We start from the raw sequence: 23299 nt of genomic DNA, 5'->3' as shown, positions 1-23299 counted from the left end.
TGTTGCAAGTTATGGATGATTCTTTTACGACTTCATTACTTTCAGGCTTAGCTTAAGGGATTTTCGCGCCCGAAATCACAAAATGCGTCTGAATAAACATTGCCGAAGAGCAAATAGGGACCCGGACATTGCTTAGAAAATAATTTTCATTTTTAACCTCGTGTATAGTACGCACTAGGGATTTAGACCTTTCAATTTTGGGGGAAGATGCGGATTATACTCGAGGATTTACGGTACATGCATAAATACATACAATATAAATGTTTTAAATAATTTTTATAAAGTCAAAAGAATACAAATTATAAACAAATTAGTAATACATGTTAATGGTTAGTACTTGGTATTTCAATATTCCAGGGTTAGGCTCAGTTCTTAAGGAAATTTAGAGAGAAAAGGTGTTGGTAGCTGATGTCTCCGCTCTGTAGTGTGTGTGTGTATGTGTATGTGTGTGTGTGTGTGTGTAAAGGGGCATGCCCAGTTGCTTATCCAGCCAGCTGCGTGCAATTCAGATTTGTTACTCATTCGCAGGCTATACTTGTTAATTAATATAGTTTCTTTTATTCTCAGATTTCCAATGTTTCCTTGTGTAGCTTCAATGGAAACTTGAATGTTTTTGACCTTCCCTGAAGAGGCTCGAAACTAAAAACAGGTCAAGACAAAGCAACACGTTATGCTCATTGCATAATCGCCCGATCAAAGGTGAACATATTTCTGCGGTCCTACATGGTGTATAAAATCCAATGATTTCTGCATTGGATGTACAATCAGACAATTTCAAACACAGGTTAAAGAACACCACTATGCTAATGCTTCTTTTGTCGAAAAACATCCCCGCACATGACCAAAGAAATATTGAAATATCCATCGACCTGTATTATTATTTTTATTTGCATTTATTTGGCATTATAATAAATATTCAAGACATAACCACATATATGTTATACAGGGTGATTCAGATGCTAATTTAATCGATATTATCGATAATACAAACATAAAAATTGTTACACTTGTTTTTATGTAGTTTTAATATTACCTTTGGTCTTGTGTTGTAAATATATTTTAAAACATACACACATACATGCATGTGTATGTGTATATACAAATGGATGCATGTATGTAGTACGTATGTGTGTATGCATGTATGTATCTGTCTGTCTGCCTGCCTGCCTATCAATCTGTCTGTCTGTCTGTCTGTTAGAAAAAGTTATAAAAAGATGGGAGAGTACTCATTGTCCAAAAAGTGGCACAATATTATGTTAATGCTGTTTAATTGACCGACGTTGTCAGGGGAAGTAAAAAGGTTCACTTGTAATATCTCAGCTGTGGAAGTCTGCAGACGGCAGGGATTGGGGTCGCAGTTGCTTTTTTGGATGCGGTGGGAAGGTAAGTGTAGGGTATGGTAAGGGGTTGGGCAGTAGAAGGGAAGTATAGACAGAGAGGTAGGAGACACATTAAGAAACTCAACAGATCTCGACTGATATCGACTGCTGACTAGTTCATCTTAATGGCAAAGGAACTTTTGAATCACACACACTCACATACAGACACACACACACACACACACACGCGCGCGCGCGCGCGCAAATATGTATATATTTATGTATGTGTGTGTGCGACCGCAGTCTAATGACTGAAACAGGTAACAGATAAATGATGCACATACATAAATACATACACCCAGACATATAAGCATGCATACATACATACATACAAACATACATACATACATACATACATACATACAAAAATATCCGGATCTATTCAATCTCAGTCAGATTTTTTAATTAATTTTTTTTTAACTAAACAGTTTGAATCTTCGGATCCTGGATGAATGTGTCACGTAGAACACGGTTTACTCTTAACGTTTTTGACAAAAATTTTGTATTTCGTGTAAAAGTTGTCGTATTTAGGTAATTTTAACCAATCATTGACGTGTATTCAGCTGAAGAAAGTTACTGCTGTACTCTTTCTACACACCACTCTCTCACTCTTTCTTCTGTTGGCCTGCTCCCTTAGCTAGCGGGGTGGCGTCATTTGAAGGCTAAAACAATGCGAAGCACATTGTGACCAGCGATGTGTAGCAACATCTGATAGCCTGGTCGGTCACGGTGATATATATATATATATATATATTTGCTGATGCGTGTGCGTATATATATATATATATATATATTGGTATAGACTCCCTTCAGTTACGAATGATCATGGGATTGCACTTAGAAAGTTACCCTCCTAGGCATAAGTCTGAGCAGTTGCCTATGCATACCAGCCTCCAGGAAAAGGCAAAGGCCGATATAGCTTGCCACCAGTAACGTCATAACTTAGTTCTATAGATGAAAGAACTAGAACAACGTGAAATGAAATGCTTGTTCAAGAACACAACACAGCCCGGAGCGGGAATCGAGCTCACTACCTCATGATTGTAGGCCTGACGCTCTAACCACCGAGCCATGCTTTTATATATATATATATGAATAATGTTTGTGGTCACTTCAACATGGCTGTTCCATACGAACCGACGTTACTACCGTTTTTAACCGTAAGATGAAGCCTTCTATTTATATCTTGCCAAATTGCCGAGGTGGTCACGTTCAGAATTTCATTGAACTTGAGGGCGCTGATGATTTTACTACATCAAAAGATAGCATTTGGGTAAAAACGGTTGAGGATCATTTATCTAGAGCCTAATATATTCAGATGACACACAAAAGACCAATTTTATGCGATTTCTTTTACTTGAACATAGGACTGGTTCATTAGGAAACACTTCGGGTGAGGTTTAACAGCAGCAGCAACAACAGTGGAAGCGCAATGGCCCAGTGGTTAGGGCAGCGGACTCTCGGTCGGAGGATCGCGGTTTCGATTCCCAGACCGAGCATTGTGTGTGTTTATTGAGCGAAAACACCTAAAGCTCCACGAGGCTCCGGCAGGGGGTGGTGGCGACCCCTGTTGTACTCTTTTGCTCCAACTTTCTCTCACTCTTTCTTTCTGTTTCTTATCCCCGACTTCCTACGCAACCGCTGAGCCTGGATGCACATTCATCCTTCCGTCGATGCTCTCGGTGTCGGGGGTTCACCTGCTTTCTCTTCTGTGGGTCTTACGAATAGCAAAGGACCACGTTTCGGACCGCTCGGACCGGACCGCTCAACAGCAGCAGCAACAACAACAACGGGCGTACAAAAATATATTGGACAATGCAGTGAATATAACATGGCTGAAGTAAGATATTTCGGGGACAACTGACAGGTGTATCGGACATAGTCGAACGGACAACTGCTCCTGGTTGTTATATGTTTGTTATTACACACCAATCTTTTTTAAACGTATTTTTCTGCAAACTGTGTATATTTACTGTTAGGTAAGCAGTTCTAGATAGCAATTTCATGACTATAATATCAGGCTAGTTGTTAGAGAGTAGATTTAATAAGTTTTCCCATCTCTTATACTGATAAACAAAATAATGAAGTAGGCTCTGTAATTGTTTTTCTAATTAAAAATATATAAACAACAAAAGCAAAAATGAATTTGGTAAACAAAAACAAAAAACAAAAAACAGAAGCATTAAAAGAATGCATTTTCACTAAATTTAGTTTGACTAGTTAATTAGAAATCAATACATTATAGTTTGTGAAATTAAAACGCTAAAACATAACCGCTTTTTACTTTTCAAAATTATGCAGATGCTATCAATCATATCATGTAGATGGCTATTTGGGATCCTTTATTTCTTTTTCTCTTTTCCCACATTCCTTGTTTCTCTCTATCCTTATATATATTTCTGATTCCTCGAACTATACTTGCACGTACTTTCGCACATGCGTTCACACACACACACGTACACGCAGACGATCAGATGAATACACTAGCAATATATATATATATATATATATATATATATATATATATATATATATATATATATATATATATATCAAGAGAGAGAGAGAGAGAGATTGATCGATCGATAGATAGATAGATAATAAGCTCAGATGTAGCTCTGTGGTAAGAAGCTTGCTTCCTAACACAATGGTTCCGGATTCAGTCCCACAGCGTTGCACCCTCGGCAAATGTCTTCTTCTATAGCCTTGGGCCGAGCAAAGTTTGTGAGTGAATCTAGTAGACGGAAACTGAAAGAAACTCGCGTGTATTTTTGCGTTTGTTCTTCATTATCGCCTGACAACCAGTGTTGGTTTGTTTACGTCTGCGTAACTTAGAAGTTGAGGAAAGAAAATCTAATCGACTATGTTCTAGGCTTAAAAGAATTAAGTATTGGGGTGTCCCAACATGGCTGCACTCTCATGACCGAAGCAAGCAAACAATGAAGGTAAATGAAATTATCAGATAGTATCCTTCTTGGTAATTGATTGAATCCGTCATATCTTCTCAATCACTTAATCTACACCAACTGGTTTTTTTTACTAAACGGAATAAGGAGTTCACACGCACACTTATATGGTCACGTCATCAGAGAGTAACTCATAGAGAGAAACATTAGTTCCATACCATAGCAGTAAACTCACGGTCAAGATTCAACTTTCACATTCATGCAATTACCAATTGTAAGTCTCTGACGTTCAAAGAGATATTTCCAATCAGACGTGAGTGCACTCGGCAGAGTTTAAGTGAAGGCGGTTTCAGCGGTAATCTAATTTAGAATTAAATAACTAATTATTTCTTATATGGTGTGTAATTTTCTAATTAAAAACAAAACGAAACAAACCCAGCAAATTGAACATCACCAAGAAAGAGTATTCTAGTCTACGAATATGCGTGAGAGTTCAGATCCTATTCCCAACTATGTCTTATGAATAGGCTATGCATCGGCGAGTGGATAAGTTCGCTTCGTAACGATGTAGTTTCAGATTGAGTGCCACAGCACCGAACTTTGTGCAAGTGTATTATTCTATAGCTCTGCACTGACCAGTGCCTTGTAAAAGTGAAATTGGTACACTGATGCTGAATGCAAGTCTGTCGTATGCATGCGTGTGCACAGCTATCTATCTATCTATCTATCTATCTATCTATCTATCTATCTATCTATCTATCTATCTATCTGTCTGTCTGTCTGTCTGTCTGTCTGTCTGTCTGTCTGTCTGTCTGTCTGTCTGTCTGTATGTCTGTCTGTCTGTCAACAGATATATACATGCATACATACATACATACATACATACATACATACATACATACATACATACATACATAACAAACACATATAATGTATGTGCGTGCACATGTCTTCGTATGAAAATGTATGCCTGCCACCGGTTCACAACCAGCACTGATTGGTTTAGGTCCCTGTAATATATTGCCCAGGACAAAGAATCCGTCAGAATAAGTATGACGCTTAAAATAAATACTGGAGACATTTACTTGACTAAACACTTCAAGACGGTGTCCCCACATTGTTCATTGACTGAAATAGGTAAAAGAATAAAAGAATAGATATTTAAGGATTTACTTACCTAAAACAGAGACGTATTTTGACGTAGATGGCATGTTTGCACTGACTACAGTTAGGAAAACGGCAAGTGATAGCAAGACCGCGATTGAGTAAGAGACCCTCTCTCCGGCATCCAATGGGATGAGAAAGCTTATTACACACAAAATTGAGATGAGAACAAGTGGTACTATAACGTTCAGTATATAGTAAAGAGACTTTCTTTTCATCACAAGGCCGAAGTGAAGCTGCATATACTCCGCCCCGTATTGTTTCGGTTGAGCGAAAGTTCCGATAATATTCCACTCCCCGTTGTCTTTGTAGGAATCTAACACGATCCCTTTGGAGTGTGTAGTGAAATTAATTTCTTTACGTGTGTACGTCCATTCTCCCAGTTCAAGTGTACAGCGTTGGGTGTCGAATGGGTAATATGTGATATCTATATCACAATGTGTTGAGAAAGTTAGAGAAACATCCCAGTGAACCATCCCTGTATATTCTAACCGGATGAGATCTTCTTTTGCTCTGTCTCCTATCGGCTTCACTTCACCGGCTCTGAAACATGAGAACAAAAATTATATTCATACACATATGATTTCTTTTATTTTCAATTTAATGTTTTAAAAATAATTTTTTGTTTATTACGAAGAAAACATGAAAGCTGAATGCTTTGAAGAGGAGGAATCAGCACATGTGAATGTTTCAGGAAGTTATTGATATAATTTCAAATGGGAATTGAAACAAAACTAGATTTTTAAAAATTGAGTTTGCAAAAACTGAATTTGAATAAAATTCAGTTAGGTAAAAAAAAAAGTAAAATAAAATGAAAATAGAAAAAGATTTCAAAAGAATTCTCTATAGCATTGGCTTGGAATCTGTTTATGACCGAATTCATATTACACTGGTTAAAATAAAATTTTCGAAATTCAGCTAGTATTTTGTATATTTGGTATTGCGTGTGACATTTCCTGTTGCTAAAGCGGAACATGGTCTGTACTAGCAAAAGTAATTTCATGTGTTGAAGAGAATAACTCTGGATAATAGTGAGTTATGAGACGAGTGGTTTACTTTTTGGAGTAGGACACTCCCGAGACAGGTTTCTAGCGCAGTGTTTCACAAAGAAGGCTTTAATGCGGATGAGGCGTTATTGAAAAAATTTTTTGGTGGAAGGAGACAGTAAACTTCAGTTGGAGTATTACATAAAAGTTCAAAGGTGATGAACCTTGTCAAAAAGATGTTCAAGAAAAGAAAGGTGTCAAGGAAAGGTGTGACAGTACTTGGAAAAATTTGTTTATATATTTTGTAAGTCCATATGATTTCGTGTCGCCATATATTTCATTAACATTAAAGAATAATAGATTACTGTACATTAACTAGACTTGAACCATTACTGATATTAAGTCACCTTCAAAGAGGACTAAAATACCAGCGATTAATTATGTCTAGAATTGAGCCTGATATATATGAAGTAGTAAATGCATATAATCCTCGTGACAGCAATATTCTGTTTTATTAATATTCTTTTAATTTTAAGTGACCTAGCTGAAATAAGATCACGTTTGATTAAATTTGTTAGAATTTAACACAACGCAACCTTTGCAAATTTAATTTCTGGATCTGAAGACTCTGTCTCTAATTCTATTAAATCCTTCAATATTTCTGTTTACTTTAAGGCGGCAAGCTGGTAGATTCGATTGCGCGCCGAGTAAAATGCTTAGCGGCATTTCGTCCGCCTTTATTTTCTGAGTTCAAATTCCGCCGTAGCTGACATTACCTTTCATCCTCTCAGGGTTGACAAAATGAGTACCAATTGAATCCTGGAATGGATGTAATCAACTTACTCCTCCTTGAAATTGCTGGTCTTGTGCCAATATTTGAAACCAATATTTCTGTTTACATCAAGCACTTTTAGACATGTTGCGGTTTAGTTTGTTGCAACTTAACTTTTCATAATATACGGTATTACCAAGGTGGAGAACTGGCAGAAGCGTTAGCACGCCGAGCAAAATGCTTAGCGACATTTCGTCCGTCTTTACGTTCTGAGTTCAAATTGTGCCGAGGTCGATTGTTGTCTTTCATAATTTCAGGGTCGATAAAATAAGTACCAGTTGAATACTGGGGTCGATGTAATCGGCTTAACTCCTTCCATGAAATTGTTGGCCTTATGTCAACTTTTGAAACCAATAAACGATATTACTCTTACTTCTCACTTGTTTACAATTTTAACACTCCTACAATCATATCTTCTACATCCATAGTATTTCTATACATAGATCGTATCTTTGAAATCCATCCTGAAATGCGATTTCTCCAAACCCTGTTAAAATTCATAACAATTATAAATGTTAGCTATCACTGTCCTCTGTGATGATTAAATAGGTGATAAATATTACTTCTTAAAATGAAAATGTATTATATCTAACTCGTGCATTATGTGATACTAGAGGACGCTGATCATTTTACATCAAAAGACAGCGTTTGAGTAAAAACGGCTGAGGACCACTTATCTAGAAAGTAATATATTCAAATGACACACGAAAGACCAATTTTCTGTGATTTCTTTTCCTTTGATTAAAAGCATCAATAAAATTCGAAGCCTCTTTATTTTATACCCTTCCATAGCATTTTTAGTATAGAAACATACTTAAGTTCTTTGTGTGTGAAAATATGGTTGGATAAAATGATGAGTCAATGAAATAATGTTGTGTGATAAAACTTATAATTAATCTTCAATCTGTTGTACCTTCAAATCAACCCAGCTTTTTCAATTAACTACCTTTAATAAAATCGAGGCTTTCAGTGAAAGGCGACTTCTACTGCCGCTGCTACTGCTTCCGCTGCTACTGCTGCCGCTGCAAATACTACTACTACTACTACTACCACCACCACCACCACCACCACCACCACTACTACTACTACTACTACTACTACTACTACTACTACTACTACTACTACTACTTCTTTTATGAATTTATATTCCAGTGCTGTCTCCACCTGCTTTGCTTAACCAGAATGTAGCGATTGAGATAATTTTTTTTCATATTACATGTGTAATTTTTAGATAAAATATCCTAGTCGTACGCATAAAACATTTTGGTGACCATTTTACTGCATAAGTTCGTTTTCGACATCACTGCCGCAGACATCGTTATATGGTGTGCGCGCGTGTGTGGTGTGGTGTGTGTGTGTGTGTGTGCATGTGTCGAATTATACACACAAACCCATGAATATGCATTTCTAGATTTTTTGCCAATGGAAAAAAGATATTTTCTCAACCTAGATCCAAGGTTCTTTCACACAACCACACAACATGAATAGCAATAGAGTAGCGGTGTATGTTGGTATGTATATGCGTATGTATTTGGAGTTACTACATGTACAAATCTGTACGTTTTGTGCATATATGCTTGTACATATTCTCTTTCTCTTTTCTCTTTTACTTGTTTCAGTCATTTGACTGCGGCCATGCTGGAGCACCGCCTTTAATCGAGCAACTCGACCCCGGGACTTATTCTTTGTAAGCCCAGTACTTATTTTATCGGTCTCTTTTTTGCCGAACCGCTAAGTGACGGGGACGTAAACACACCAGCATCGGTTGTCAAGCAATGCTAGGGGGACAAACACAGACACACAAAACACACACATATATATATATATACATATATACGATAGGCTTCTTTCAGTTTCCGTTTACCAAATCCACTCACAAGGCATTGGTCGGCCCGGGGCTATAGCAGAAGACACTTGCCCAAGATGCCACGCAGTGGGACTGAACCCGGAACCATGTGGTTGGTTAGCAAGCTACTTACCACACAGCCTAGCTGTCTATGTACTTATATGCTAAACTTTTGGGAAGTTTTATATATTTTGACAGTTCCATTCATGGCTCGAATCTGTAATTCACTAATTAAACTTCTTTCTGGTTCTAAAATCCCTAGTTCCTCAAGATTGGTGCTGAGACAGTTTGTAACACATTCTCGCGTCCCAATAAATACGGGTATAAATATGAAGTTGCAATCCGGGTATGCGTATCTATCTATCTATCTATCTATCTATCTATCTATCTATCTATCTATCTATCTATCTATCTATCTATCTATCTATCTATCTGTCTGTCTGTCTGTCTATCTATCTATCTGTCTGTCTGTCTGTCTGCCTGTCTGTCTGCCTGCCTGCCTGCCTGCCCATCTGTCTGTCTGTCTGTCTGTCTGTCTGTCTGCCTGCCTGCCTGCCTGCCTGTCTGTCTATCTATCTATCTATCTATCTATCTATCTATCTATCTATCTATCTATCTATCTGTATGTCTGTCTGTCTGTCTGTCTGTCTGCCTGTCTGCCTGCCTATCTATCTATCTGTCTGTCTGTCTGTCTGCCTGCCTGCCTGTCTGTCTGTCTGTCTATCTATCTATCTATCTATCTATCTATCTATCTATCTATCTATCTATCTATCCATCCATCCATCATCTATCTATCTATCTATCTATCTATCTATCTTTCTATCCATCTATCTATCTATCTATCTATCTATCTATCTATCTATCTATCTATCTATCTATCTATCTATCTATCTATCTATCTGTCCGTCTGTCTGTATGTCTATGCATACATTATAAATGAGAGGATTCAACCCACTGGTACTCTGAGTTACTCGTTTCCGATCCTCAACTGATAATCCGAATCTTCTTTTCTTCCGAAATATTAAGTCTTGCAATTCATCGTATCTGGTGATTTAACACTCACTCACACACACACACACACACACACACACACACACACACACACACACACACACACACACAGAGTATAAGTGGTAAGAAGTTTGATTATCAATCACACGGTTCCGGGTTCAGTCTCAATACGTGGCACCTTGGCAAAGGTAGATGGAAACTGAAAGAAGCGCGTCGTATATATTTATATATGTATATATGTGTGTGTGTCTTTGTAACTGTGTTTGCTACCCCCTCCACCAAACTGCTTGATAACCGATGTTGTTGCGTTTACGTCTCTGTAAATTAGCGGTTCGGCAAGAGAAACCGATACCATAAGTACCAGGCTTAAAAAGAAAATAATACTAGTGTCGATTCGTTGGACTAAACATATTCAAGGCAGTGTGGGTGCAGTCTAATGGCTCAAACAAATAAAAAATTATATATGTATATATATATATATGTATGTGTGTGTGTACATATATATATATGTGTGCGTATATATTTATGTATGTATATATATATATATGTATATACATATATATATATATATGTATACATGTATCTGTATATATGTTTATGCTTATATATTATGCTTATATATTAATGTATATATATATATATATATATATATATATATATATATATATATATATATATATACGTGTATATATATATATGTATATACATATATCTACTTATATATATATCTATATATGCTTACATATATACACACATACATATATATGCATACTTGTGTGTGTGTCTGCGTGTGTGTGTTGTGTATTGGAAATTTCTCAGAAAATGGAATGTTGTTTAAATACAAGCAAAGTGATAAGAAAGTTGTTGTCTCTAAACAATATTTTAAGAAATAAACGCGTTCAGTTCAGTGTTCCCTGTAAATATCTAACAATCAGAAAAGTAAAATAACGATACAAACAAAACCACAAGAACAACAAGGCATATATTCTCTCCCCCCGGTGGGACAGTTTTATGATGAATTAAAAAAAAAATAATGATATTTAATCATATTTTGTCATAAGATATTAAACTAGAAAAAAATAATGATTTCTGATTTAGTCAGAAGGGAACATCAGTTTGCTAGGTGTGGTAGGGCTACGTTGATTAAATCTGCTCTAATGATTGGAGGCTATTTGTTTTATCAGCGTTGAAGGAAAGTCAACTCCGTTGAGAATTGAGTTCAGAATGTAAAGACGGTCGAATAAAATAATATATTAATGAAAATTTTCAATACAAGAACAAGGCCTCGACATTTAGAGGATGTAGGCAGGCAATTAACTTGACAAAGCGGCGAAGTGGCGGAATCGGTAGCAATGAAGAATACAATGTTTGTTGAATTGGCTCCGGGTCTCTGCACTCGCAGTGTTCAAATCTCACTCTTACTCAGGTCTGTCTTACATTGTGTCGAATTTGATAAGTAAAGTATCAAGTCGATGAATTTTTTTTTGACTGATAGAATTTCTTAAGCGTCTGATGAGATCTTGCCATATTTATGTCGCAGATCTCCGTATTCTGGGTTCAGATTTTGTCTGTTATCATCGGCCTGTGGGTCCTAGCAGTGATAGACAATAGTATCAGACGGTCCAACGCATCGACGACTGGAGCTAAGTGTCGATTGCATGAATATACATAAAAGCAGATCCTGTACTGAAGTGAAATAAAGGAAAGGAGAGATGCAAAAGTGGCAACATGAAACCCAATTTTTTACTGGAATTATACTGTTTAGTTTACTGTTTATTTACTGTTTTGTTATCCATGAAGAAAAAAAAAAAGACAATGAAAACTAAATATGACGGCGGCGGGATCTGAACACAATCGGAGACTACCCTTCGGTCACGAATGACCATGGGATTGCACCTAGAAAATTACCCTCCGAGGCACAAGTCCGGGCAAGGTTGTTTACGGAAGACCAGCAGTCGCCCATGCATACCATCATCCCTTCACCGCACCACCGATGTTATCCAAAGGAAAGGCAAAGGCCGATACAGCTTGGCACCAGTGACGTCGCAACTCATTTCTACAGCTGAGTGAACTGGAGCAATGTGAAATAAAATGTCTTGCTCAAGAACACAACACGCAGCCCGATCCGGGATTCGAACTCCCAACCTCACGGTCATAAGTTCGATGCTATAACCACTGAGCCATGTGATATATATACATATATAAGCATATGTACATGTACATGTATGTATATATATATATATATATATTCAACTTAACGTGGATATTTTATTAAATCTCCAAATATAAGTTGCTTATAAAGATTACCATTTAGTATTAATACTGATTCTGTCGCTAATTTTATATTCATGTGTGTGTGTGTGTGTGTACTGCGTAAAATTACCGTATCAATTCAATATACCCTCATGGCTTCTAAAAGTTTACGCAAATAAATTAACACATATACTCACACATACAGTAGAAGACTAGGCGTACACAAACAGACAAATGTGCACGCATACACACACACACACAAAGTTACATACAGGCAATTGTACTGACACACGCTCAGACACAAGGAGAATATTCGAATGCAAATTATCAGCTTTACTAATATTCTTTTCGTCTCCAATGAATTCAATAAAAATAAAACCTTCGCTATTTCCCTACTTAATTTGACTTTTTCATGACCTTTCCTCTAATTTTAATTAATTTCTTTTGTTACCTACTTACATTCACTTCACGAGCACTTAAACATTTACTATTACGAGAATTTTACTCTTCGGCATTAAAGCAGTCTTCTCCGCTTACTTAGAAAATATTTCTCGTATCTCTTACATAATACCTACACAATTTTTTCTTATGAAGCTGTCCAGTTTCTATGTAAATAAACACTGGAGGGGCGAAAGACGGCAAGCTAGCAGAATCGTTAGCACGCCGGGCGAAATGATTAGTAGTATTTCGTCTGCCGTTACGTTCTGAGTTCAAATTCGCCGAGATCGACTTTGCCTTTCATCCTTTCGGGGTCGTTTAAATAAGTACTAGTTACGCACTGAGGTCGATATAATCGACTTCATCCCTTTGTCTGTCCTTGTTTGTCCTCTCTGTGTTTAGCCCCTTGTGGGAAGTAAAGAAATAGGTATTTCGTCTGCCGCTACGTTGTGAGTTCAAATTCCGCCGAGGTCGACTTTGCCTTTCTTCCTTTCGGGGTCAATTAAATAGGTACCAGTTACGCACTGGGGTCGATGTAATCGACTTAATCCGTTTGTCTGTTCTTGTTTGTCCTCTCTGTGCGTAGCCCCTTGTGGGCAGTAAAGAAAAAAGAAACACTAGAAGGACGCAATGTCACCGCTTGTTTAATAAGCCATCTGCCGAGACTTGTAGGAGTCTAGTCAAAATGAATTTCATATTAATTTTGATACTATAATTTAGTATTGAGTTCTACATTAATTAATATTTATGTAGTTATTTTTAAAGGTCTTCGAAATATACAGCTGTGTACACGCACACATATTTATATATTGTAATATTTTTTGCCACTATGGCGTGGCTGTTCTATACAGAATCGCAGTAAAACATCTATTCCAGCTGGTTAATGACACATAGCCTGTGTCTGATATATTGTGAGTAAGGGAGCGAACCACTCCCTTCCAGCTTGGCAAGACCAGTAGACCATGGTTTTTGGGTCTTTTACCTTTCATCGATACTGGATACCTGCCTGTTAGAGATGGCAGTCAGTCGTCCCTACTCACGGTATATAAACATAGAAACGGCAGACAACCGCTGATTTCGTAACGTGCGAAGTAGCTAGTTCTAAAATCTCTAAACGAGATATAAGTAGTAGCAATACTAAACCAATACTTTTTGCCACTTTAACGTGGTTGTTCTATATAGAACTATGTCACTATATTTTAACCCCAGGAAAACATCTTTTCTAGCTGGTTAACGACACACAACCCGTATCAGATATATAGTGAGCAAGGGAGCGAAACGTATATATATACCAGTGGATGTATTCCACTGAATTTTAGGTAAATAATCCTTCGAACAGACGGTCAGTAGCGACACCTGCTGGGTTCGGCTGTTCTACTTGATAAGGGGCAAATACTCTGAAACTAGTCTGTAGATGCCAGACCAGCAAGGGGAAGCGGCTGACCTTCTCTGTTCGAAGGTTATAATGGACTCAGGTTCATGTGTCACATAGCCAGCTAGAGGCGATGGCCTCTTGGAGCTAATCAAAGGCAGCATTCGTCCAATTTGTCTGGACTACCATGTTAGCTTTGCGATAACTATTAATATACAGTACTGCTGCCGTAGTTCCCTTTAGAGAGACTTCAAAATATTAATATTTCTATTATCTATCTATCTATCTATCTATCTATCTATCTATCTATCTATCTATCTATCTATCTATCTATCTATCTATCTATCTATCTATATATATATATATATATATATATATATATATATATATATATTTAATACATACAGACATATATACGTGTACAGACATTTGGTAGTGTGTGCGTGCGTGCATAGTACAAACAAAGACTTACATGTTATCAATGATAATTTCTGGACTCCAAACTCGCTTTCTGGGCAGAAGTATGAAGGTGACATTATTATGTTGCATAGGATACCATGTTAAAGACGGATCATTCCATTTCTACAAAGAGAAAAAGAAACAAGTTACAAATGAATACAACATACCCATGAAGACGTAAATAATTAGTTTGTATCAGTTAATATCAATTACCAATTAATATTGGTTTCAACTCTTGGCACAAAGCCAGCAATTTCGGAGGTGGGAGGGGTAAGTCGATTACATGAACCCAAGTGCTCAACTGCTATTTAATTTATCGACCTCGAACGCATGAAAGGCAAAGCCGACCTCGGCAGAATTTGAATTCAGAAAGTATACACGGACGAAATATAGCAAAGCATTTTCCCGTCGTGCTAATGTTTCTGCCAGCTCGCCGCCTTACCTATAATTAACATTAATTGTAAATTTAACGAGCCAGACAAAAAGCTTAACGGCATTTCGCCCATCTTTACATTCTGAGTTGAAATTACGACTTTGCTCTTTACCCATTCGGGGTCGATAGAATAAGCACCAGTTGCGTACTAGGAGCAATGTAATCGACTTACCCCTCCTCCGAAATTGCTGGCCTTGTGCAAAAACTTGAAACATATTAATTATGAAATGAGATGACGTCGAGCGGGAAGAATTTCTAGCACGCCCGACAAAGTGTTTTGCGGCATTTTGCCTGTCTGTATGCTCTGAGTTCGAGCCTGCATTTTATCCTTTTGGGCTCGATGAAATAAGTACCAGTGAAACACTGGGGTCACTGTAATCAACTAGTCCCTTCTCCCAAACTTCAGATCTTGTGCCTATAATAGAAAGGAATATTATAGAAATAAGGAGGCAAGCTGGCAGAATCGTTAGCCCGTCGGGAAAAATGCTTAGTGACATTTCTTTCGGCATTACATTCAGATTTCTGATGTTGGATTCGTCCAAACCGACGTAAGAAATCGCACCTGTTTAAGATTTTGCCTGATGATGGTGGGTTCTATGTTATGATTTAATCTTCTTTGAATAAATAAATAACATTCTACTGAAACAGCAGTCGTGAATTTTAAATGCTATTTGAGTTTTACTTCAAATATATATATATTCTTTTACTTGTTTCAATCATTTGACTGTGGCCATGCTGGAGCACCGCATTACATACACATATATCCATTAGATATATAAATTGCTAATGCTTGTCTACCTGCATCATACAAGTGTGTTCATGTATTACGTTCTCAGCAACCTCAACTGTTCAACGACATGCAAGACAATCGAAAAATTGAACACAACGAACGAAAGTCGGGGTTCATACTTCGAACAACCTTTAACTACGGAAACATAGAGAAGACATAACCGGAATCTTAAACCCGACCAATTGCTTTTCTGTGTTACCTCTTCAACAACCTTACCTACATAATGAAGTCCGAAACATAACCAAAATCTTTAAGATATTAAAACAAGTGCGAAAGATACGCTTTAATCTTCAGCTTATGTTCCATTGTTATTTATGGAACGAAAGCAAAAGCAAAATCGTGATTTTTAGTATGATGAAACAATATTATGTAGAATTATAAATTTTTGCTTCAAAATAGATACCAGAACACTTTAAAAAAGTTGTGCGTCTCGCTTGTAAAATATTCATTTGTCAGCAGATCGATGTGAAAAACAATATAACAATTTTTGAACGCAGTGATGCAATTTCAGTTATGGAATAACTTCTTTAATATTTTTAAAATTCGCTATTGTATTTTAATTTCCTGCAACATGAATCTAGTTTAGCTTTTTAAATTCTAACAGGTGCAAGTTTCCGCAGAATTTCATCAATAAAGTTTTGTTTTCTACATTTGTTCTTCAGCTTAAATAATTCAAATATGTTAAAAGTAAATGTGACGCAGTTGTATTTGCATCTCACTGGCTCACTTACTCACTCACCCACTCACTCATTCTCTCTCTTGTGCACATACATATATACATACATACACACACACACATATATATATACACACACCTATATATACATATACACACATCTATATACACATATATCACTATGTATGTGTGTATGTGCGTGTATGTGTGTTTATGTATGTGTGTGTGCGACAGCTCATCAAAATATACTTAAATTTATTAAAATATTACCTTACTGACAATACTTCGTAGTTTGAAGTTTCACCTTACGGAATAGTTTCCGAAACATTCATTGGACGAATAAACAGTGATGCCATGTCACTATTTATGAAAATTATTTGAAATGGTGATAGCTACTTCTAGAGAAGTGTAAGATTGGAATCTTTAATAAATATCGAAGCATGTATTCCCCGCAAAGATCTTAATGTGATCTTCGTCTCTAACTCTAAATGCAGATTAATGAACCATGTAATACTGAAATTCTATGAATCGATAATAATTTAAATAGCATTACCTCCAACAGTGGAAAAATAAAGTACCGCCATTAGCTGGCTTAAAATGATCAAAAATATAATTTAAATTTATCTAAAGCGATATCCTTAAACATTGTCTCAGTAACTCAAAATCTTTAATCACCAGTACCGAAGATTTGCTTATGAAATATAACGCTGTCCACGACTAAGCAAATGAATTGCTTTTTGATACAAATTCTATCTGGTTAAAGCAGACATTATGTATTAGTTTGATGTCAGTACAGGGTTGTTCGACTGTACAGAAATATGTGACCATGTCAGTCTGTATATCTCAAACTTAAAAGTAAATTTATTAAGACACACACACTTATACAGAGATGTCAACTTTGCTATGTTGCAGCATGCTGATGACCATACATTAGATAAATGTGGAATAATTTTGGTCTGAAAATAAATAACAATCACAGCGAAATTATATATTGTGAATTTTTCGTATGTGTTCTCAAATAACCATTGATAAATATAAACCATATAATGAACCTAACAAAATGCTTACCCACATTAATATAGAATTCTTCTGCCTGTCCATTGGTTTGCTAAAAGTTAAACTATAATACCAGTAGCACATTCTCTAGAACAGAGTGTTCTGATATTATAGATTAGGCCCAATGACGAATTCTTAAAGAAATCTGTAGGCCAAGTATATCAAAGAATTAAATGCTTACAGATGTTTGAAGACAAATGTAAGTATATTCTGAACATGCTGAATAAGAAACCATAAGCAGCATATCATATTCTTGTTCTCAGTTCCTTTCTCCTTAATAGTTAATTCTAAAATAACCAAACCTTTCCCAAACTTAGTAAATTTGTATTTTCTTGTTAATCCCAATTCGAGAAAATTATTTTAGCAGATATAACTCAAAATTGAGTTGCGGTTATATCATCAATATTACACCATAATCAGTGGAATTCAAGAAGAACAGTAGGGGAAAATTGCACTGAAGAAATATAAATGAATTTCACCTGAATCAGTAGTGCAGTATTCACCTCCACTTAATCAAGCCTAAAAAACGGGTATTAACTTACATCTGAATGTTGGAAAGCAAATTCGATAATATTCCAACCATATTATTCCTTCGGGTACATATGAAAGAGGAAAGTAACCAAGTAATAAAATTATGTTTGGACGTTGTAAGAACGCGTTATTGCATTCAGAATAACCTTCAAAAGTGTAAACCTTACAGAAATAGCAGAAATACCTGTAGATTGCAGCCTAAAAAACCCCCAAAAAACTGCCGAATATTTAAATGTCAGATCGGAGCTCTTAAAAATGGTGTAACTTAGGATAATCCCTACTGGTAATTAGAAAGATATGTCATCGCCACGCTGTATGGATTAGTACATCTCTACTCATCAAGCGCACTTACACCCTTATATAATTCTATCTTTCTTTAACACCTCTCTTACAGGCATCAATATTGAATAATCCTACGGTCTATATCCCCAAAAGGAAATGTCTTTACTTCAAAATCTTCGCCATTTCACTTCCAAATTTTACTTCCAACTTATGTCTTGGAAATTCAACTCGTCTCTGTTTACTCCCATTGACACCTTCTTTTTAAGCTTCTTTTGAAACAACACACCACTTTGAGAAAAGCGAGCATGTTTTCATCAGCATTTCATATCTGTAGCTCAAGAGAAATGATTTTCTCAGAATATTTTAAACTTACAAATGATGAATTGTGCATCTTGCCATAACCTGATTGTGATATTGCAACCGCTATTTACTATCACCATTTTAGGTAATTTTCCTGAACAGTTCTCTTTGGAGGTTTTATTTTTTGATGAAGATTGTAGAATATGAAACTCCGAATTATGATGTGTTATCAATAAGGCATTATCCGTTCATAAATGTTTCATTGGGTAATCTGATTACACCTGTTACATAGCACGGTGATGAAAGAAACAAGTGAGGAAATAAGTGAAATGCAGTGGTATGCATACGTTAAGACAAGGAAACATCATAGAAAATAAACGAGTTAAATACTTCAAAAATATCCTTACATTCATATTAACAGGTTGTTGAAGATAAAGACAGATAAATCGGAAGGATTCCATATAGCTTTCAGCCTGCTTTTGCTGCTCATGTCTTATTGAACAGACTCACGATCAAACGCTTTGAAACAGTATTCATTTGATTTAATTTAATGTATTGACGGTCAAGTAGTACGCTATACTAGGTACTCATAAGTGCCATATTTTAAAACTGCCCGGTATGACTTCAGAGAGATTTGATTAATATTTCTAGCAGGTCGAGTTACCGCATAGCACTGTCACTTTAGTTTATGGCCTAGATGTGATGAATGCTTGTAGCCGAAATGCTTATTAAAGTTTTATTAGAAAGATTCTGTTAAATATAAATTTTATGAAAAAAATTAAAATCATACAACGGAAACCCGAGAAATTGATATTTTCCCAGTCAATCAGTAGATTTGAATATTTCTTTTTCATAAAACAAATTCGTTGCCAGAAACTAAAATGATTATATAATTTCCGAGAGTATGTAGTAAAATCAGGCCTAGAGTTAAATATGGCCCAACTAGATCGAAAACCCCACAGCATTTTAGAATAAAGCTTATGTAGAATCATTTGATTCATAATTCGGAACCGACCGGGTCGTCATTATGTTTTGTCAGAATTTGGTTACCTCTTATCAAAAGACCTGATGACTTGCAAAAACAAAGAAGTTGATCGTCTAGATCCGTATCCTACTTTGCAGAAAACGCCTTCTTGGGTGTAATTTCACGGCCAGGTTAGATATATGTTGATATAGTTCTGTATATACATATTTATTTATAAACACACGTTGTATTCTAATAATTATTTGATTAACTACGTGAATCTAAATGCAACATTAAATAAATTTGCAAAATACAGATGACTTCTGTTGTACCTACAAATTTTATTTATTGTATATCGAGGCAATGAGAAGACTTCTATACAGTCACTCGACTAGCTAGACATAGCAGCAGCATTTCACTCAAATACCCAAACAATTTAAACAAAGAAAGTCACATTAGAAAATGTAGCCACAAATTAAAAAAAAAATGATGGTTAGTAACGATTGACATTCCTTTAATTAGAGCACAAGTTTCACTTGAACAGAGCCGACCTGAGACTAAACAAGAGCTACAGCATGATATTTTCCGAAGAGGTCTCCTCCATACATACACGAGTTCCTTGAACTCAAAAGTCACTCAGTCCCTTTCAGTGTTGTTTCTTACGCATTGCAATGCATCAATGAAGTATAAGCCCATCAGTTCACAGCTGTATATTATAACATACATCTTCCAATCTCCATTGTTTTCCATCTAGCATTTCTCTACACTAAAAGGGAGGGAATGCGTTTCTCATATGTATAATGACGGTTAGACCATCTGGTGCTACGGTAAGAAATTATAAAGGCAAAATACAATGATTTATTGAAATCGTTGGGTACAGAGAAGTAGATGCAGATAATATTAAATTGGTTGAATTTACATTGATCCTCATTAGTCTAGTCCAGTAGTTGTGTTTTACTATACGTTTAGCAGGTGTGTAAAATACTTTACATCTTCATTAATACTTTCTAGGGACTTTCGGTTAATGAAACCTAGTTTGCTTTTTTACAGAATTAATGGAATTCAGGCTGTTATTTATATATATTTTGTTCACTGTCATTGTTTCTGTTCATATTGAGTAAGCCGTTTCCAAATGCAGCACTTTTACATTCTGCAGTATTTATGGCCCTTCGATATCGTATTATATTCCTTCTTCTTGGTATTTCTGTCTTCGTAGTAAATGCTGCAGAGTTATATAGGAATTATTCTCGTCTTGTTTATTTCTTTGGTGCATAACCATTTCATTTGACTGACACGATGCTTAAAAAGCTAAAAAGGTTAACTGATGGAAAAACGTAGAGATAATGTAGTTGACATGAAAGATAGCAAGAATTCATAATACACATATCAATATTCTTCATATCCATCGTTTGTTTTTTTGCGTTTTTGTTTGAAACAGGATATCATTTTAAGACTAGAAGATTATTTGTTGCGAATATGGACTTATTTCTTTGCTCTCTATCAGTTTGTGTGAGCAGAAAACATTAAAATGATATCAAATCGGAATATATATTCCTATCTATTTTTGAACGTAACAAATAGCACGCACAACTGAGTAAGAAATATTAGATTGAATAATGATTTTATAGAAACAGAAAAGAGGAAATTGTACACACACACACAGTCATGAGAAATTGGAATCTTTTGCTCGATACATGTTTCTCGAAGTAAGTTTTGTTATTTATACATAAAAAAAATATCGCTGATAATGGGTTTCAAAAGTTCAGTAATACACCAAACAATGAACGTATTAATTAAGGTGTATTTGCTTTCACAACAACAAACGAAAATGAAGTACATGAAGGTCAATATCGTGATATTTCAGTTGCCAGGTCCATATATACTCGTTTGGTCTTTCGTTCGAAATGATAATTTTACAAGTCAAAATATATCCTTATCTGGAATTAATTCACTGTATGATACTTTTCGTAATTTGATTCGACTTGCTGTTTCAAACTTTTGACAACCGCATGATAATGTCAAGATATTTCTAGCTATGCTTCTTACTGCTGTAGATATGTGCATGTCTAATACAGTTTAACTAGAAGCTGTGTAATTACCAACAAATTTGAATGAAACCAAACAATGTTGGGAATTGTGAATCATCTCTCGTCGCCACCAGCGTGATTTGAAGTCAACACACAGAGACATAACTAAATACTGCAAGGCATTTTGTTTGGCACTATATCAAGACCGTCATCTGCCGTCCAACATAATTATATAGTTATTACAGAAAACAAAATGTAAGATGGTGTGTAAAAATAATATCTTTGTCCAGTTACGCTAACAGGGCCTAATTTTCCATTGTTTACCGGGGGAAGTGGACAAAATAAATTACCCGGCATGAACTAGTTCTGTTAAATCAAATATTCTCTTCACTGAAAAAAAAAGGTGCAGCCTTGTCCAAAGTTAGCAATTATTACTTTATCATTCATGCCTTAAGAAATACAAGTTTGTTTTGTTTCGTACGATTATTTTGGGAAATAAAATGCATCGTGCTTTGTGTTATTTTGTTGGGGGAATTATTGTGTTTCGTACACGTTGTTTCAAGCATGCTACAGATTTTCGCAATGAGAGGTGGTGTTATAGAGAGTATGAGCTGTGTGTGCTGCGTTGTATTATTATATGGTAGATGGCAGCGAGCTGGCAAAATCGTCACCATGCCGGAGAAATTGCCTGGCGACATTTCATCTGTGTTTACGATCTGGGTTCAAATTTCGCAGTGGTCGAGTTTGCCTTTCATCTTTTCAAGATCGATAAAATAAGTACCAGTAGGTTGGTTGCCAAACTGAGATAAGTAATGTAGTTGATATGGTCGGCTAAAACACTTGAAGCTAGTAATCCCGCAATGTCATAATGTAATCACTGGAATCAGTTAAAATAATATAAAATATTGGGATAATTATATTCATGGCGAGGTTTTTATTAAATCTATGTGGAGCGAAAAAGAAATTAGCTGGTAGAAACGGAAGAATCTAGATCGAATTGCATGGCTGTTATTTTAACTTTGGACTGTGTGGTGTAAAAGGGGTTGCTATTGAAAATATTAATATAGAAACAATACCATCGATAGCGTAGCAGCCATTGCTGTAGGAACTCACCCATGTAAATGGACGCTTAAATAGATATACATTCGCAAAAATACACACGCACACATATACGTGAGCGCACATACACATTTGCACTTCTTGAATAGGGAGTGTTTGTGTTACACCATTCAGGCTTACCCTTGAAACTGTTTGTATTCTTGTATACAAACTGATTCAGTTACCTGTCTTAGCGTCGTATCACGGAAATATGAACCACATAGAGTCTGTTAACCCAACCCCTCTGTTTGTTTAGTGCTTTTAGTAAACTAGCATTCATTACTAAATTAACACTCATATGATAGAAAATGGGGGTTGTATAAAGGAGGAAAGAACATGCTGGAAATTACTAAGAAAAAAATATGCTGATGGAGGATGTCTTCTATACGAGTTATACAGACGATGTTTTCAGTAGGTTTCCTAGATACGGCATTCTAATACAGCACAATCTTTCGATCTACAAATATCAGTATCTATTTATATAGCACTTTCTTTC

The 23299-nt window shown here is 36.0% G+C and overlaps 1 protein-coding gene across 5 annotated transcripts in view; it reads right to left on the bottom strand.

Annotated features, from left to right (window-relative positions):
• Positions 1-23299, bottom strand: part of LOC115215754 (neuronal acetylcholine receptor subunit alpha-3-like) — a 784372-nt gene that overhangs the window by 1463 nt on the left and 759610 nt on the right. For all 5 annotated transcript variants that reach the window (XM_036505995.1, XM_036505994.1, XM_036505993.1 and 2 more), the window contains 2 exons: positions 14660-14769; positions 5463-5992 (listed from right to left, as the gene is read on the bottom strand). In XM_036505995.1, the coding sequence (XP_036361888.1) occupies positions 5463-5992; positions 14660-14769 (640 nt within the window). The remainder of the gene's footprint in view (positions 1-5462; positions 5993-14659; positions 14770-23299) is intronic.

This window comes from Octopus sinensis, linkage group LG9 (assembly GCF_006345805.1).
Source record: "Octopus sinensis linkage group LG9, ASM634580v1, whole genome shotgun sequence".
Taxonomy (NCBI): Eukaryota; Metazoa; Mollusca; class Cephalopoda; order Octopoda; family Octopodidae; genus Octopus; species Octopus sinensis.
This window is presented reverse-complemented; position numbering and strand designations above follow the sequence as displayed.